We start from the raw sequence: 18,613 nt of genomic DNA, 5'->3' as shown, positions 1-18,613 counted from the left end.
TTGGCTGGGTGCAGTGGCTTATGCCTGTAATCCCAGCACTTTGAGAGGCTGAGGCAGACGGATCACTTGAGATCAGGATTTCGAGACCAGCATGGCCAACATGATGAAACCCTGTCTCTACTAAAAAAAAAAAAAAAATACAAAAACTAACCAGGCATGGTGATACATGCCTGCAATCCCAGCTACTCAGGAAGCTGAAGCAGGAGAATCTCTTGAACCCAGGAGGCAGAGATTGCCGTGAGCCAATATTGTGCCACTGCACTCCAGCCTGGACAACAAAGGGAGACTCTGTCTCAAAAAAACAAAAAACACAAATTTATGACCTTGCCGTGGAGAAGTTCACAGTTTGATAGGCAAGAAGGACACACAGCAAGTTTCAAGGAAATGTGAAATTTGTAAATATTGAATGAGGGGAGAGAGGGACAAAATCTCTCAAGGTGTGGCAGGGTCCACACCTCCTTCCTAGAGTTCAGTAAGGAGGAAGAAGTGGAAAAAGGGCACTTCAGACCAAAGGCACAGCATGAGAAAAGGCTTGTGGGTATGAAATAGTGCTTGCACTACTGTAAGAAGTTGGTATGTGCTAGATCACAGAGAGGGGTGCAGGGGGGTTGAGATGGGAGAAGAGTCATAAGCTGAAGAACAAAGGAGGTTGAATCAGTGGAGGCTTTAACCAGAAAGTGTGGAACATTCAAAAGGCTCCAAGCAAGAGGATAGAATAAGTTGTGATATTTTAGAAAGCTGTGAGAGGACATGCTGGAGAAGGCAACATGAGAGTGGGGAGACTAGTCCAAAGGCCATGGCAAGTGCCTATGGAATGGGTGGCACCAGGGAGACAGCAGTGGGGCCAGAGTGGGGAGGGTTTCTTTTTTTTTTTCCAAGACGGAGTCTTGCTCTGTCGCCCAGGCTGGAGTGCAGTGGCGCAATCTCAGCTCACTGCAACCTCCACCTCCCGGGTTCAAGCGATTCTCCTTCCTCAGCCTCCCGAGTAGCTGTGATTACAGGCACCCACCACCACGCCTGACTAAGTTTTATATTTTTAGTAGAGATGGGGTTCCACCATGTTGGCCAGGCTGGTCTCGAACTCCTGACCTCGTGATCCACCCGCCTCGGCCTTCCAAAGTGCTGGGATTACAGGTGTGAGCCACTGTGCCCAGCCAGGAGGTTGGTTTTGAGACGCCTTATAAGGTAGAGGGTTGAACACCACTTTTTGGCTAGAAGCACCAAACTGACATGGGAGATACAAGTAATCCTGGGGAAGAAGAGGATCACAAACATACACACACATTTTCTTTGCTTTTATCATTTATTTGGTTTGTTTTATTCAGCATTCCATGTGAACTTTTAATTCAACAAACATTGACTGCCTTATGTTAAATGCTAGATACTGTGTTTGGCCCTAAAATGGAGCCAGTGGGTAAAAAGATAATAGATTGTTTTTTTCTTTAGAAAGCCTTTTCCCGCTTCATTTGTTATGGGTTGAGCAGTCATATGACCAAGTTTGTTAATACCGTGGAGATGAAATCCATTAGGCATTAATAAGGACTTCAGAGCATCTTTTTGGAGTCATACAAACCAGAACCATCTTAGTATCAAAAATAACTGACTTGGTATTAGCACATCATTACAGTCATTTGAAGTGTAGAGTGTGGAATTTAATTCATGGGCTTAGTGACATTCTGTGTAGATGTTTCTAAATATCTTAAGTACAGGGTGTTTACCTAAAGTTTAAGATTCCTAAGACATTGTCGTAGTTTTAGAGCTAGAAGAGCCCCCTTCCTTCTGTATTCTCATAGCCTTCTGTGTGTATTACTTCATAGCATTTGAACTATAGTAATTGTAATTTTTTGTGTGTGTGTCTTTGTTAATAAACCACGGATCCTTTGAAGTTAGTGACTTGGTCTTGTTCATCCCCTTTCTTAGTTTCTGGAAGGCACAAGGTATGAAGTAGGAAGTTCAGTGAACGTGTACTGAATTTAAGCCTTAGAAAACATATCTTCTACCCCCTCGTTTGGAGATAGGGAAATTGAGGTTAAGAATGAGGAATCTTTTATGCAAGTTCAAAAAGGAAAGTAACAAGAGAGTCAGAAATACATCCTAATTTTTTTTGATTGCTTAGTATTTTTGTGGCTGTTTTCTCCTCTTGCCCAGCTTGGTTTGCTAGCTACTTATCCAGAAGTTGGAAGCATTTACAAGTCGTGGAAATGCAAACCTTCTTTGTTATGAAAACCAATGGCCATGCAAATGTAGCCATTAAGTACATGATTTGTTTCTTAGGTCCCTCTACTTATTCAAAAGCTAGGAGGCAACAATGCCTCCAGTATAAGGTTTCATTTTCTCTCAAACACACAGAGACACATACACATGCAAACAACACATGCACACACATAAGCACATGACCCAAGCAGAGTGGCTGAACAGGATATTTTGGATGAAATCTTGGCATTTATTGTTCCTGTGTGACCTACTAAGGTCAAGGGTACAAGGATTCAAATGGGCTTTAACTCAAGTCCCTCCCTGCCCCTCCACGCTTTTCTGTAAGTGGATATTGAGCATCCATTTCAATGGGTAATTTTGAGCACTCAACGGAGGGATAGAGTAGTTTCATCGTGAAGTTGTTCTAACACCTTGGTCCAGCCAGCTAGCATCTCAGGGTCACTGTATCTGCATCTGTGAAACGGATTAGGTTAGATGATTTACAGAGTCCTGTGAAGCTGGAACATTCTATGATTTTCCTCCCCCGGGATCTAATTGGACTCTGGATGGAGTGTTGCAAGGACAGAAGAGGTAAGGAAAGAGTGATCCTGCATTGACACAGTGCTGGCTTCTGCAGCCTTATGAGGACTCCCTGTTTGATGCTGGCCTTTTATCAGGGTGTGTTTGTGTTCTAACCAGTGTTTGCCTGGCCATTGCACCAGTCCCCATTCTGTTCCTCGGGGTTTTGGGAAAGAGCCAGTGGATGTGGATTCTTACAGGCAGGATTTCTTCCCAAGAACTGCCTGGATGGTGAAACTTGTGAAGTCCAGAGAGATTTCCTGTTTTGTTTTCCACAAGTTCAAGTTCCTATTTATTACAGAAACCAAACACACACACACACACACACACACACACACACACACAGAGTATGCTCAATCTCTTCCCATTGCTGGGGTCCAGTGCAACCTTCCCATCTGTGTCACTTTCACCCATGGCCCTGGGTTTCACCGTTATGGTAATTAAGCCTTCAGTGCTGGCTGGAGATGTTACAGAATTTTAAGCCATCAGTAGTTAAGCGCATTAATTTTACCAAGGGGGAACCTGCAAAAGGAGCGAGAAAAGGTCTAACAGTCAGCATGATCTCATGCAGTCGCATCTGGTTTCTGTCCTCATGAGAGTGCCTCCTTCTGGTGCTGGCTAGAGAATAGACATTTGTTCTCAGCATAGGTTCTGGCACCTAGTAGGAACAGTGCTCTTACTGTGTGACACACCCTGGCCCAGACACTTTATATGCAAATCATTTATGAAATATACTTACACTACAAAAATGTTGCCTGGAATTTGAATTTAACTGAGCACCCTATATTTTAATTTACTGAATCTGGCAACCCTACTTGGGATTAATCCCATGGCTCAGAATTGTTGAACAGAAAAGACCTGCCCTTGGGAGTCACAGAAATCTGGGTTGGGATTCTGTTTCCACCATTTACTTGCTGTGTGATCTTGGGAAAATTGCTCGACTGCTCTGATTCCTAGTTTTCTTATATATAAATGAGGATCGTAATATCTGTATCTCAGGACTATTGTGATGATTACATTTTAATGCACTTACAGTACCATGTGCTGTGCCATTTAGTGTTTCATGAACATTAGCTTTTATTATAATTATTAACTCAGGTGAAATTTGATCATTCATTCATTCATCCCTAGGAGAAGACATGGATAAGAACGTGTGGCAGGAATAATTGGAGGCTTTTTGTCAACTTCCAGGAGAAATGTGATGGAAGCTTACACAGGAACACTCTTGATAGACACTGTCTCCTTCTAGATCTGTGTTCTGGGTCACTCAGAAGGGAGACCCCAGACTTTATACAAACATGTTCTACTTGAGTCTTTTAGACAATGCAGAATGAAAAAAGTGACATCTTGGTAATCGTGTGCCCTTAGCGGTGTGCAACTTTTGTTTAAAAGCATATCAAAAGTAAAAAATATGAAAGAAATGAAAAATAAGAACATCATAAAGAGCAGGCAAAGCACAAAGGAATAAGAGATCAACATTCTCTGAAATCCTCACGTTTTAAAGACAGCTTCATTCATTCAGAATCTGCAATTCATTGAAATGTCAGTGTTAGCATCAAGCACACACTGAAGTTATCTTCCACATCAGAGCCCAAGGGAGGGGAACAAAGTAGAAGGTAAAACTTGAGTCCTGTCCTGTGCTAAACTGAAAAAAGTGCCTTCCAAGTTCTCTTTACTGCCAAATATTAATGATCTATTTTTCAATGCCCATTCATTTATTTATGACCTGTTGACTGAACATCTGTGCTAGGTCCCACAAGAATATTCATGTGAGTAAGGCCTGGCCCTTGCACTTGGTGGGACCAGTGTTTATGGGTGAGATAGGCAAGGAAATGTGTTGGTAGGTATGGTCTATGTGTTATGGTGTCCAGAAGAGGAGCATGGTTCTAGACTTAAGAAAGTTAGGGTGGGCTTCCCAGAAAAGAGAATGTTTCCTATTTGAGACCAAAAGAGTACATTGGAGTGCAGAGAGGGGAATATTCCAGGCATAGAATGGAATGTGTGTGTGTGTGTGTGTGTGTGTGTGTGTGTGTGTGTTTTAAAAAGACTATGAAGCACATTCCAATTAAATAGAACATTGATTATCATTTAGAGCAAAGGTCAGCAAACTGTGGCCCTCAGACCTAATCTAGCCTGCTACTTGTCTTTGTAAATAAAGTTTTATAGGAACACAACCATGCCAATTCATGTAAAGTATCATCTGTGCCACTTTCATGCTACAAAGGCAGTGTTAAGTAATTGTGGAAGAGTCTACCTTGTCCCAAAGCCAAAAATATTTACTCTCTGGCCTTTTACAGAAACTGTTTTCTGGCTCCTGATTTAGAGCACATTTTATATAAACAGGAATTCACTGTTGGTGGAAATGATGTGGGTGCATGAGAACAGATGATACTGTGCAAAGAAGGTCAGGAGAGTGGTGAGAGATGAAAAGGTGGCCAGGGGTGAGAACAAGGCATTTAGATTTTATCCTGAAGACTGTGGGAAACCTTTGAAGGTTTTTAAGCTGGGCAATGAGATGGTCAGACTTCTATAAAAGGCAGTGCAGCAAGGTGTTTAATAAGAAGGCAGGCTTTGGAGGCAGATTGCCTTGGGTTGTATCCTAGCTCTATCACTATCGTAAACCTCAGTCAAGTTATGTACTTTCTGTGTGCTTCAGTTTTCCAACTTGTAAAATGGGAAATTATAATAATAATGTCTATTGTGTGAGGTTGTTGTGAAGATTAAATAAGTTAACACAAGTGGAGTGCCAAGCCTAGGGGACACTGTCAATGGATATAGTTACTATTGTTTCTCAATGATCATTCTGGCTCCTGGGGAGGGGATGGCTCAGGATGGGAGAACCTGATAGTAGAGTGCAAGGGACTTAGGGAATAGATGGTGTCTTGTGCTTAAAGGGGCTACTCTAAAGCCCTCGATGGCACACATCATGGCCATCAGCACATTTACTCTCAATCTCTCCCCTATTGTCATCATTGTCATTTCTGTCCTCTTTTTTGTCCAGGCCTTCAAGAGTGCACTGATGAGTTCCTACTGGTGCTCAGGGAAAGGGGATGTGATCGATGACTGGTGCAGGTGTGACCTCAGCGCCTTTGATGCCAGTGGGCTCCCCAACTGCAGCCCCCTTCCGCAGCCGGTGTACGTATGTATGGCCCCTTTTCCTTTGGCCATCCCTTTTCATGGACTCACACTCCTGTCCTGCCAGCCCATGCCATGACTTTCTTCTGCTCCCAAGGTGCCTAACAAGATCCCCAAAGACCCTGGAATCTACCTCCTTTTTTAGGAAAGAAGGGAGCTTTGGCAGAACAGTATTGTGGCACAGGAGCAGACACTGATATTGCAGTGCATGCTTGTTTTAAATGATGCCACTCAGTTCATCATTTCTTCCTTCAGGCAACCATTCAGCAAAAGCTTGTAGGCAGCTGACTACTTTGTCAGATCTTGTGTTGGGCAATGGGGCTACTGAGATTTAAAAAAAAAAAAAACAAAAAAACAAAACAAAAAAAACTAGAGAACCTCTTTACGAAACAAGATTGGCACAGTCCATGTACTCAGGGAATGGACAATTTAGTGGAGGAGATAGATGCCAAAACAAAAACAGGAAAATATAGTATAAAAGTTTAAATAAGGCCTGAGCACCATGGCTCATGCCTGTAATCCCAGCACTTTAGGAGGCTGAGGTGGGAGGATCTCTTGAGGCCAGGAGTTGAGACCAGCTTGGGCAACATAATGAGACCTTGTCTCCCCCACCAAAAAAAAAAAAAAAAATAGCCCGTGTGGTGGCACATGCCTGTAGTCCCAGCTACTATGGAGGCTGAGGTGGGAGGATCTCTTGAGCCCAGGAGTTCAAGCCTGCAGTGATCTATGCTTTCACCACTGCACCCCAGCCCCGGTGACAGAGTGAGACCCTGTCTCAACAACAAAATTTTTTTAATAAGAAAAATATGAAAAAGAAACAAAGAAGTGCTATTAGGGAGAATAATGGGGAGATGTTTTAGTTGGAAGAGAGAGGGAATAGTCTGGGAAAGCTCTCTGAAGAGACCTAAATTAGGGTAGATGCCAGCCAGGCAACAAGTGGTGAGACTCATGTCTCAGGCAGAAGGAACAGCATATATGAAGGGCCAGACACTGGAAATTCACCATCTGAGGAAGTAAAGGAAAGTCATTGTGGTTGCAGGCATGTGATTAAGAGGGAGAAGTGGTGTGACAAGCATAAGAGAGGGGCAGGAACCAATACTGGAAAACAAAGTCCCATAATCGAACTCTGTGGGTGAGAAGAATCACGTTATAAGATGGTCTTTGAAGACACAGTGTGGTATCATGGAAAAAGGGAATCTGGGATAAGGATAAGCAAAGTCACCATCATGGTCCTGTCCTCAGCTTGCTGTGTGACCTTGTGCAAACTGTTTCCATTTTTTGAGCCTTTCCCCATTTTGTGAAATGAGGGAATTAAACTTTATCATCTCTAAGGACCATTCTAGTTCTAACCTTTAATCATTCTATTTTTTTTTCTTGCTTTGCAAAAAGATTTACTCCAGGATTTTTGCTCCTTTCAAAAGTGTATTTACTTAAGGATATTAAAAAGTTAGCTAATACATTGTGGGTATTAAAGAAAATGGCAGAAAAATGGAAAGTTCCTTTGTTTGAAGGCACTGCCAATTTAATTGAAAGTGAAGCATCGTTGAGAATTAGTATAAATATATGGAAAACTGATAAACTGCCATTGAGCACATATTGTGTGCATGGATTAATTTATGAAATTCTACTTTGATCTTGAAAGGTGGCTCCTTGTCTCCCTATTTTATGGATGAGAAACAGAGGCCATGAGAGGGGAAATAACTTGCCTACAGTCATGCAAGTTGGTGATCATGGGTGAAATCAAGATTTAAATTCAGACTGAAACCTATGCTTCATCTTGACACACGCTGACTCTTTTGGGCCCCAGCTGGTGCTGGCTGCCAAACATGAATCTTCCTTTTTATTCCCTGTAGGCTGCGGCTGTCCCCAACAGTAGAGCCCTCCAGTACTGTGGTCTCCTTGGAGTGGGTGGATGTTCAGCCAGCTATTGGGACCAAGGTCTCCGACTATATTCTGCAGCATAAGAAAGTGGATGAATACACAGACACTGACCTGTACACAGGTAGGTATATGAGTTCCCATTTTCTTGGGATAGTATGACAGAAGAGGGAAACTGGGATTTTCTATTGTCTTTGGAGACTTGGTCTCATCTGTCTTGGGAAGGCATTGGAAGATTTCATTGTTTAGTGATTTTTCGCTGTCCATCCTTGTGTGCTGTTTTGTATGAATTTGAGCAAGGAAAGATAGCAAGTTGCAGCTAGAAAGAGTTTCTGATTCTCTGAGTTGGACCTTCAAAATATTATGTCAAAGAACTAGTTGATTCTGAAGACAATTTGACCTTTCTGTATCTGGAAAGGCCTGCGGGACTCATGCTTGAAGGGCTTGATCTGTAAATATATTATCTCTGGAACTGAGGTAAGGAAATTCAGACAATTGGCTTTCTAGTGAGATACACTTGGAGTCTTCTTTAACTAGTGCTGGGAAAGAGATAATTGGAAGTGATTCCAGCATGCAGGAGCATTTGAGAATGTTGGCTTTTTAGAGGGATACCTTTCATTATCACTCAGAACATTATTTCTGAGTTCTTCTGAATTTTGACACTGCCAAGAAGCAAAGTGTTCACCTGTGATCTGTACTGGGGCTTACATTTTCTGTTCTCTGTTGAGATTTCCATTCAGCAATTATTTTCCAGCTAGAAAACATCAATTAGACATCTATTTTTTTGTGTGTGTGCCAGGCACAGAGCGAAATGTTTTGTTCAGCATCTTAATCCTGACAATTTTAGGAGGGTTAGTGATTATTGTGCCCATTTCACAGATTAGAACATTGAGACTAATCCAAGGTTATTCAGCTTGTGGTATCTCCTCAAATTTATAATTTTAATCCTGAACCAAGACTTGGCTATTTAAAGAATTAAAGAAGTATAATTATTTGCCCAATTAAATTATAAACTCCAAGAGGAAAGATGCCTTTTCTGTGTTAGTCATAGTTAAATTTCCAACACCTATCACAAAGTCTGACATTCAAATATGAGTTGACTGAATGAATAATAAACGAATGAAAGGACCTTTATTGTTCCCTTTTCTTTTTCTGTCTTCCTTTCTTCTACGTTTCTCTCTCCTATACCTCTCTCATTCCTCTCTGGGCTATTTTTGCTTTGCTTCCTCTGAAATTGGGAAGAAAGTGATAAAATGAGGCTGTGAATGTAAAAGAAGTCAGAAAAAGAAAGGCCCAGATTATGGACAATATGAGAAGTCAAGTTGGCTGCTAATAGGTTTCCTGGGATTGATGTGGCTTTTTCCATATTACTGACTGAAAGAGACAGAACAGACTGGAGTGGACATCACTTTCACAGAGGGACAGGTCATGGAACAATAACTGGGCAGCTGATATTGCCTCATCTTTCAAACTTTGTTAATTCTGACTTTTGACTCTGTATGGAGTGCATATGTGTTTGCGCAAGACTGTGTATCTGAATATGCGTGGGTAAACTGAAGTGTCTGTGTGTTTGTATTTATCTGTAGATACGTTATTTTTATGTGGGTGAGATTTACCACTGTGGGTGGGTGTGTATTTTGTGTATATGTGTGTGTGTGTGTGTGTGTGTCTTTGTCCTTCTGGAGTGCTGTTTTATAATAGCAGAGGTTTGTAAACCACGGATAACCAAGGGAAATGAAAGTCCTCCAACAGTGGGTTTACACTTTAACAATAATGCTTCACATCTCTATCACATCTCCATAGCATGCCGTTCTTCTCAGAATTAAAACAAACAAATAAAAAACAATGTAACTTAAGAATGATCATGAACTTTGTTCTACAGATAAAGTAAGTAAATCCCAAAGACGTATGTGACTTTCCTGAAGTCCCATAAACACGTATGACAGAGCCAGGCTTTGTAACCAGGTCTGTCTTATGCCCAGCACAGTGCTTGTTCTTATAGACCATGTAGAGTCTACATCAAAACTCAGGTGTTGCTTCTTCTACTAGGGGGCTTGACCCTTTCAGCAGAAAGTCTTCTCCCTCTCAACATAGTGCACTCACTCATTCTCTCTACTGTTTATTTGGCATACTCCATTCTTTGCCTTGGAGTACCTCTTCTATATCAGCAGAAAAATTTCAGCATTGGAAGGATCTTAGGAGATCACCTAGTCTTGCTTTCTCTTTAACACTTCAACATGCGCTGATTACATGCCTCCGCTGTTAGAAAACTCAGTTCCTCCTAAAGTTTTCTGTATGCATGATCATGTCATCTGCATACAGAGACAATTATATTTCTTTCTTTCTAATTTTGATGACGTTTATTTATTTATGTATTACTTGTCTAATTGTTCTAGCTAGGAATTTTAGTACTATATTGAACAGAAGTGGTAAGAGCAGACATCTTTGCCTGTTTTTCTAATCTCAGGCATTTAGTCTTTCACCATTAAGTATGATGCTAATTGTATGTTGTTTTTTAATGTAATGTTTGATTACATCGAAGAAGGTATCTTCTTTTTTTATTATTTTTTTAATTATACTTTAAGTTCTAGGGTACATCTGCGCAACGTGCAGGTTTGTTACATATGTATACGTGTGCCATGTTGGTGTGCTGCACCCATTAACTCATCATTTACATTAGGTATATCTCCTAATGCTATCTGTCCTCCCTCCCCCCACCCCATGACAGGCCCTGGTGTGTGATGTTCCCCACCCTGTGTCCAAGTGTTCTCATTGTTCAATTCCCATCTATGAGTGAGAACATGCGGTGTTTGATTTTCTGTCCTTGTGATAGTTTGCTGAGAATGATGGTTTCCAGCTTCATCCATGTCCCTACAAAGGACATGAACTCATCATTTTTTATGGCTGCATAGTATTTCATGGTGTATATGTGCCACATTTTCTTAATCCAGTCTATCATTGATAGACATTTGGGTTGGTTCCAAATCTTTGCTATTGTGAATAGTGCTGCAATAAACATACGTGTGCATGTGTCTTTATAACAGCATGATTTATAGTCCTTTGGGTATATACCCAGTAATGGGATGGCTGGGTCAAATGGTATTTCTAGTTCTAGATCCCTGAGGAATCGCCACACTGACTTCCACAATGGTTGAACTAGTTTCCAGTCCCACCAACAGTGTAAAAGTGTTCCTATTTCTCCACATCCTCTCCAGCATCTGTTGTTTCCTGACTTTTTAATGATCGCCATTCTAACTGGTGTGAGACGGTATCTCATTGTGGTTTTGATTTGCATTTCTCTGGTGGCCAGTGATGATGAGCATTTTTTCATGTGTCTTTTGGCTGCATAAATGTCTTCTTTCGAGAAGTATCTGTTCATATCCTTTGCCCACTTTTTGATGGGGTTGTTTGATTTTTTTCTTCTAAATTTGTTTAAGTTCTTTGTAGATTCTGGATATTAACCCATTGTCACATGAGTAGATTGCAAAAATTTTCTCCCATTCTGTAGGTTGCCTATTCACTCTGATGGTAGTTTCTTTTGCTGTGCAGAAGCTCTTTAGTTTAATTAGATCCCATTTGTCAATTTTGGCTTTTGTTGCCATTGCTTTTGGTGCTTTAGTCATGAAGTCCTTGCCCATGCCTATGTCCTGAATGGTAATGCCTAAGTTTTCTTCTAGGGTTTTTATGGTTAGGTCTAACGTTTAAGTCTTTAATCCATCTTTAATTAATTTTTGTATAAGATGTAAGGAAGGGACCCGGTTTCAGCTTTCTACATATGGCTAGCCAGTTTTCCCAGCACCATTTATTAAATAGGGAATCCTTTCCCCATTTCTTGTTTTTCTCAGGTTTGTCAAAGATCAGATGGTTATAGATGTGTGGTATTATTTCCGGGGGCTCTATTGTGTTCCATTGGTCTATAACTCTGTTTTGGTACCAGTAGCATGCTGTTTTGGTTACTATAGCCTTGTAGTATAGTTTGAAGTCAGGTAGCGTGATGCCTCCAGCTTTGTTCTTTTGACTTAGGATTGACTTGGCGATGCGGGCTCTTTTTTGGTTCCATATGAACTGTAAAGTAGTTTTTTCCAATTCTGTGAAGAAAGTCATTGGTAGCTTGATGGGGATGGCACTGAATCTGTAAATTACCTTGGGCAGTATGGCCATTTTCACGATATTGATTCTTCCTACCCATGAGCATGGAATGTTCTTCCATTTGTTTGTGTCCTCTTTTATTTTGTTGAGCAGTGGTTTGTAATTCTCCATGAAGAGGTCCTTCACATCCCTTGTAAGCTGGATTCCTAAGTATTTTATTCTCTTTGAAGCAATTATGAATGGGAGTTCACTCATGATTTGGCTCTCTGTTTGTCTGTTATTGGTGTATAAGAATGCTTGTGATTTTTGCACATTGATTTTGTATCCTGAGACTTTGCTGAAGTTGCTTATCAGCTTGAGGAGATTTTGGGCTGAGACAATGGGGTTTTCTAAATATACAATCATGTCGTCTGCAAACAGGGACAATTTGACTTCCTCTTTTCCTAACTGAATACCCGTTATTTCTTTCTCCTCTCTGATTGCCCTGGCCAGAACTTCCAACACTATGTTGAATAGGAGTGATGAGAGAGGGCATCCCTGTCTTGTGCCAGTTTTCAAAGAGAATGCTTCCAGTTTTTGCCCATTCAGTATGATATTGGTTGTGGGTTTGTCATAAATAGTTCTTATTATTTTGAGATATGTCCCATCAATACCTAGTTTATTGAGAGTTTTTAACATGAAGTGCAGTTGAATTTTGTCAAAGGCCTTTTCTGCATTGATTGAGATAATCCTGTGTTTTTTGTCTTTGTTTCAATTTATATGATGGATTAGGTTTATTGATTTCCATATGTTGAAGCAGCCTTGCATCCCAGGGATGAAGCCAACTTGATTGTGGTGGATAAGCTTTTTGATGTGCTGCTGGATTTGGTTTGCCAGTATTTTATTGAGGATTTTTGCATCGATGTTCATCAGGGATATTGGTCTAAAATTCTCTTTTTTTGTTGTGTCTCTGCCAGCCTTTGGTATCAGGATGATGTTGGCCTCATAAAATGAATTATGGAGGATTCCCTCTTTTTCTATTGATTTGAATAGTTTCAGAAGGAATGGTACCAGCTCCTCTTTGTACCTCTGGTAGAATTAGGCTGTGAATCCATCCGGTCCTGGACTTATTTTGTTTAGTAGGCTATTAATTATTGCCTCAATTTCAGAACCTGTTATTGGTCTATTCAGGGATTCAACTTCTTCCTGGTTTAGTCTTGGGAGGAGGCTGTATGTGTCAAGGAATTTATCCATTTCTTCTAGATTTTCTAGTTTACTTGTGTAGAGGTGTTTATAGTATTCTCTAATGGTAGTTTGTATTTCTGTGGGATCGGTGGTGATATCCCCCTTTATCATTTTTTATTGCGTCTATTTTATTCTTTCTTTTATTCTTTATGAGTCTTGCTAGTGGTCTATCAATTTTGTTGATCTTTTCAAAAAACCAGCTCCTGGATTCATTGATTTTTTGAAGGGTTTTTTTTTTTTTTTGTCTCTATCTCCTTCAGTTCTGCTCTCATCTTAGTTATTTCTTGCCTTCTGCTAGCTTTTGTGTGTTTGCTGTTGCTTCTCTAGTTCTTTTAATTGTGATGTTAGGGTGTCAGCTTTAGATCCTTCTTGCTTTCTCTTGTGGGCATTTAATGCTATACATCTCCCTCTACACACGGCTTTAAATGTGTCCCAGAGATTCTGGTATGTTGTGTCTTTGTTCTCATTGGTTTCAAAGAACATCTTTATTTCTGCCTTCATTTCGTTATGTACCCAGTAGTCATTCAGGATCGGGTTGCTCAGTTTCTATGTAGTTGAGCGGTTTTGAGTGAGTTTCTTAATCCTGAGTTCTAGTTTGATTGCACTGTGTTCTGAGAGACAGTTTGTTATAATTTCTGTTCTTTTACATTTGCTGAGGAGTGCTTTACTTCCCACTATGTGATCAGTTTTGGAATAAGTGCGATGTGGTGCTGAGAAGAATGTATATTGTGTTGATTTGGGTGGAGAGTTCTGTAGATGTCTGTTAGGTCCGCTTGGTGCAGAGCTGAGTTCAATTTCTGGATATCCTTGTTAACTTTCTGTCTCATTGATCTGTCTAATGTTGACAGTGGGGTGTTAAAGTCTCCCATTATTATTGTATGGGAGTCTAAGTCTCTTTGTAAGTCTCTAAGGACTTGCTTTATGACTCTGGGTGCTCCTATATTGGGTGCATATATATTTCGGTTAGCTCAAAGAAGGTATCTTCTATTTCTAGTCTGCTGCAAAGGCACTGCTTTGTTTCCATTAGAAACGCATGTTGAATTTTCTGTGTCTATTAAAATGATCATATAGTTTATCTCTCTAAATTTGTTAATATGATAAGTCACATTGATATATTTTCATATTATAAAACTACCTACTATGTGAGATTTATCACAGGAATGTGTAGGTTGTTTTATCTGTTTGTTTCAATTAGGATCATTCTGGTCTCACAAAATGATTTATAAAATATTTTCTCCTTTTCAATTTTCTGAAATGTATCTGTCTTCTCAGAGAATCACTGTGGTTAAAATTGATAGTATTTTTTTCTTTTTTTTTAAATTTTTTTTCTTTTTTATTATTATTATACTTTAAGTTTTAGGGTACATGTGCACAATATGCAGGTTAGTTACATATGTATACATGTGCCATGCTGGTGTGCTGCACCCATCAACTCGCCATTTAGCATTAGGTATATCTCCTAATGCTATCCCTCCCCCCTCCCCCCACCCCACAACAGTCCCCAGAGTGTGATGTTCCTCTTCCTGTGTCCATGTGTTCTCATTGTTCAATTCCCATCTATGAGTGAGAACATGCGGTGTGTGGTTTTTTGTCCTTGCGATAGTTTACTGAGAATGATGATTTCCAATTTCATCCATGTCCCTACAAAGGACATGAACTCATCATTTTTTATGGCTGCATAGTATTCCATGGTGTATATGTGCCACATTTTCTTAATCCAGTCTGTCATTGTTGGACATTTGGGTTGGTTCCAAGTCTTTGCTATTGTGAATAGTGCCGCAATAAACATACGTGTGCATGTGTCTTTATAGCAGCATGATTGATAGTCCTTTGGGTATATACCCAGTAATGGGATGGCTGGGTCAAATGGTATTTCTAGTTCTAGACCCCTGAGGAATCGCCACACTGACTTCCACAATGTTGAACTGGTTTCCAGTCCCACCAACAGTGTAAAAGTGTTCCTATTTCTCCACATCCTCTCCAGCACCTGTTGTTTCCTGACTTTTTAATGATGGCCATTCTAACTGGTGTGAGATGGTATCTCATTGTGGTTTTGATTTGCATTTCTCTGATGGCCAGTGATGATGAGCATTTTTTCATGTGTCTTTTGGCTGCATAAACGTCTTCTTTTGAGAAGTGTCTGTTCATGTCCTTCGCCCACTGTTTGATGGGGTTGTTTGTTTTTTTCTTGTAAATTTGTTTGAGTTCATTGTAGATTCTGGATATTAGCCCTTTGTCAGATGAGTAGGTTGCGAAAATTTTCTCCCATTTTTTTTCTTAATCATTTTTTAGAATTCACCAGTGAAGGCATCTGGGCTTAGACCTTTTCTTGCAAGAAGGTTTTTAACTACTAATTTAGTTATTTAATAGATATAGATTTGTTTAGATTATCTATTTCTTCTTGAGTGATCTTTGGCAGCTTGTGTGTTTTAAGGAACTTGTTCATTCCATGTAAATTATCAAATTTATTGGCAAAAGTTGTTTATGACATTCCGTTACTATTCTTTTGAAATCTGTTGAGATTATAGTGATATTAGTCTCATCTTGATATTGGTAATGTGTGTCTCCTCTGTTTTTTTTCTAGATCGGTTTGGCTAGATAGCTATGACATTTATTTATATTTTCAAAGAATCAACTTTTGGTTTTATCTGTTTTTGCTATTGTTTCCTATTTCATTGATTTATCCTCTAATCTTTATTATAATTTTCTTTGTTTGGCTTACTTTGAGTTTGGTTTTCTCCGCATTTTAATTTTTGAAATGGTAGCTGAGGCTATTGATTTGAGACCTTTCTTGTAATGTAGGCATTCCCTCTAACTACTGCTTTAGTAGTATCTCAAAGATTGTGTTATGTTGCGTTTTCATTTTCATTCAGTTCAAAGTATTTCCAATTTCACTTTTGTTTTCTTCTTTGACTCATGAGTTATTTAGAGGCATGCCACTTAGTTTTCAAATATTTGGAGTTTTTTCAGAAATTTTTGTTGTTGATTTTTAATTTGATTTGGCTATAGTCAGAAAATATGTTTTTATGACTTTAAACATTTTAAATTTATTGAGACTAGTTTTTGGTCTAGATAATCTATTGCTGTATTCAGTGTTCACTTTAAAATAATGTGTATCCACTTATTTATGGGTAGAGTGTTCTATAAATGCCTGTTAGATAAAATTGGTTAATTATGTTATTCAAGTCTTCTGGAGCGTTTCTGATTTTCTGTCTTCTTCTTGTATCAATATTTGAGGGAGGGGTATTAAAACCTCTGATTACAGACTTATTTCTTCTGCAGCTTTATCAGGTTTTACTTTATGTATTTTGAAGTTATTGTTATTTAAGTTCATAAACATTTAGAATTTTCATATTCTCTTGATGAATGGGATCCCTTTATATTGTGAAATGACCTTGCATATTTCTAGTACATTCTGTGTTCTGAAATCTACTTTGTCTAAAAATACTCCAGCTTTCTTTTGATTAGTGTTAAAGTCTATCATTTCCTATTACTTTACTTTTTTTTTTTTTTGAGACAGAATTTCGCTTTTGTCGCCTACGCTGGAGCGCAATGGCACAATCTCGGCCAACACAACCTCTGCCTCCTGGGTTCAAGCGATTTTCCTGCCTTAGCCTCCCGAGTAGCTGAGATTACAGGCACCCGCCACCACACCCAGCTAATTTTTGTATTTTTAGTAGAGATGGGGTTTCGCCATGTTGGCCAGGCTGATCTCAAACTGCGGACCTCTGGTGATCCACCCGCCTCAGCCTCACAAAGTGCTGGGGTTACAGGTGTGAGCCACCATCCCCAGCCATCACTTTACTTTTATACTATCATTGCTTTATATTAAAAGTGTGTTTCTGGAAGATAGTATATAGTTGGGTCTTATTTTTTAATCCAAGCTGGCATTATTAACTTTAGAGTGTTTAGACCATAAAGTTGGGGTGTTTAGATCATTTATATTTAATGTGATATTTGTTTGTTTCTTTGTTAACTTATTTATTTTAGAGCCCATGACCTGCTTAATAATGTGATATTTGTATGTTTAGGTTTAAGGTTATCATCTTTCTTTTTTTAAATATTATCCCATCTTTTATTTCTCTTCTTTTTCTATCTTCTTTTGGATAGTTTTTATGATTCCATTATATCTCCTTTGTTGACTTTATTAGGAATAACTCATTTTAAAAAAATTTTAGTGTTTGCTTCAGGGTTTACAGCATGAATATCTAACATATCACAGTTACCTTCAAGTGATATAATACTATTTCAAGTATAGCATAGGAATCTTATAATAGTATACTGTTCTTCCTCTCTTCCAAGCCTTATGCAGTTTTTGTCATATGTGTTATTCACATATATGTTAAAAATTCCACAATTTATCTTTATTATTTTTTCTTAATTATTTTTTAGGTATTTAAGTAATAACATAAATGATTTTATATATTTACCCATGTAGATACTAACTTTGGTACTGTTCATTTCTTTGAGTATCATTCACGTTTTCATCTAGTGTCATTTTCTTTCAGCCTAAAGGATGTCTTTTACTATTTCTTATATTTTGTCAGTTAGTAATACATGCTTTCTGATTCTGTTTTTGTAAGATATTATTGCTGGGCATGAAATTTTAAATTGACAGATTTTTATCCTAGTAATTAAATATGTTACACTTTGGTCTTCTTGTTTGCATTGTTTCAAATTATAAATCTGCCACCATTCCTGTCTTTGTTCATATATATACATATATATACCCATATACATAATTCATATATATGTGTATATATATGTATATATATATGTGTATATATATGTATATATATATAGAGAGAGAGATATCCTTTTTTCTGACTGATTCTAAGCTTTTCTCTTTATTAGCCATTTATTTCTTGTGTTTGGGGTTTGTTGAGCTTCTTGGATCTGTGGGTTTATGGTTTCATTAAATTTGGAAAATTTTTGGCCATTATTTTGTCAATTTAAAAAAATCGCCCACAGCTATCTGATCTTTGACAAACCTGAGAAAAACAAGAAATGGGGAAAGGATTCCCTATTTAATAAATGGTGCTGGGAAAACTGGCTAGCCATATGTAGAAAGCTGAAACTGGATCCCTTCCTTACACCTTATACAAAAATTAATTCAAAATGGATTAAAGACTTAAACGTTAGACCTAAAACCATAAAAACCCTAGAAGAAAACCTAGGCATTACCATTCAGGACATAGGCATGGGCAAGGACTTCATGTCTAAAACACCAAAAGCAATGGCAACAAAAGCCAAAACTGACAAATGGGATCTAATTAAACTAAAGAGCTTCTGCACAGCAAAATAAACTACCATCAGAGTGAACAGGCAACCTACAAAACGGGAGAAAATTTTCGCAACCTACTCATCTGACAAAGGGCTAATATCCAGATTCTACAATGAACTCAAACAAATTTACAAGAAAAAAACAAACAACCCCATCAAAAAGTGGGCGAAGGACATGAACAGACACTTCTCAAAAGAAGACATTTATGCAGCCAAAAAACACATGAAAAAA

The 18,613-nt window shown here is 38.8% G+C and overlaps 1 protein-coding gene across 5 annotated transcripts in view; it reads left to right on the top strand.

The window, feature by feature from the left end:
* The window catches only part of ASTN2 (astrotactin 2), a 999,842-nt gene that overhangs the window by 793,642 nt on the left and 187,587 nt on the right, over positions 1–18,613 (top strand). For all 5 annotated transcript variants that reach the window (XM_054500794.2, XM_054500795.2, XM_054500792.2 and 2 more), the window contains 2 exons: positions 5,774–5,907; positions 7,761–7,909. In XM_054500794.2, the coding sequence (XP_054356769.1) occupies positions 5,774–5,907; positions 7,761–7,909 (283 nt within the window). The remainder of the gene's footprint in view (positions 1–5,773; positions 5,908–7,760; positions 7,910–18,613) is intronic.

Source organism: Pongo pygmaeus, chromosome 13 (genome assembly GCF_028885625.2).
Source record: "Pongo pygmaeus isolate AG05252 chromosome 13, NHGRI_mPonPyg2-v2.0_pri, whole genome shotgun sequence".
Lineage (NCBI taxonomy): Eukaryota > Metazoa > Chordata > Mammalia > Primates > Hominidae > Pongo > Pongo pygmaeus.
Note: the sequence above shows the minus strand (reverse complement) of the source record. Positions and strands in the feature narration are given on the sequence as shown.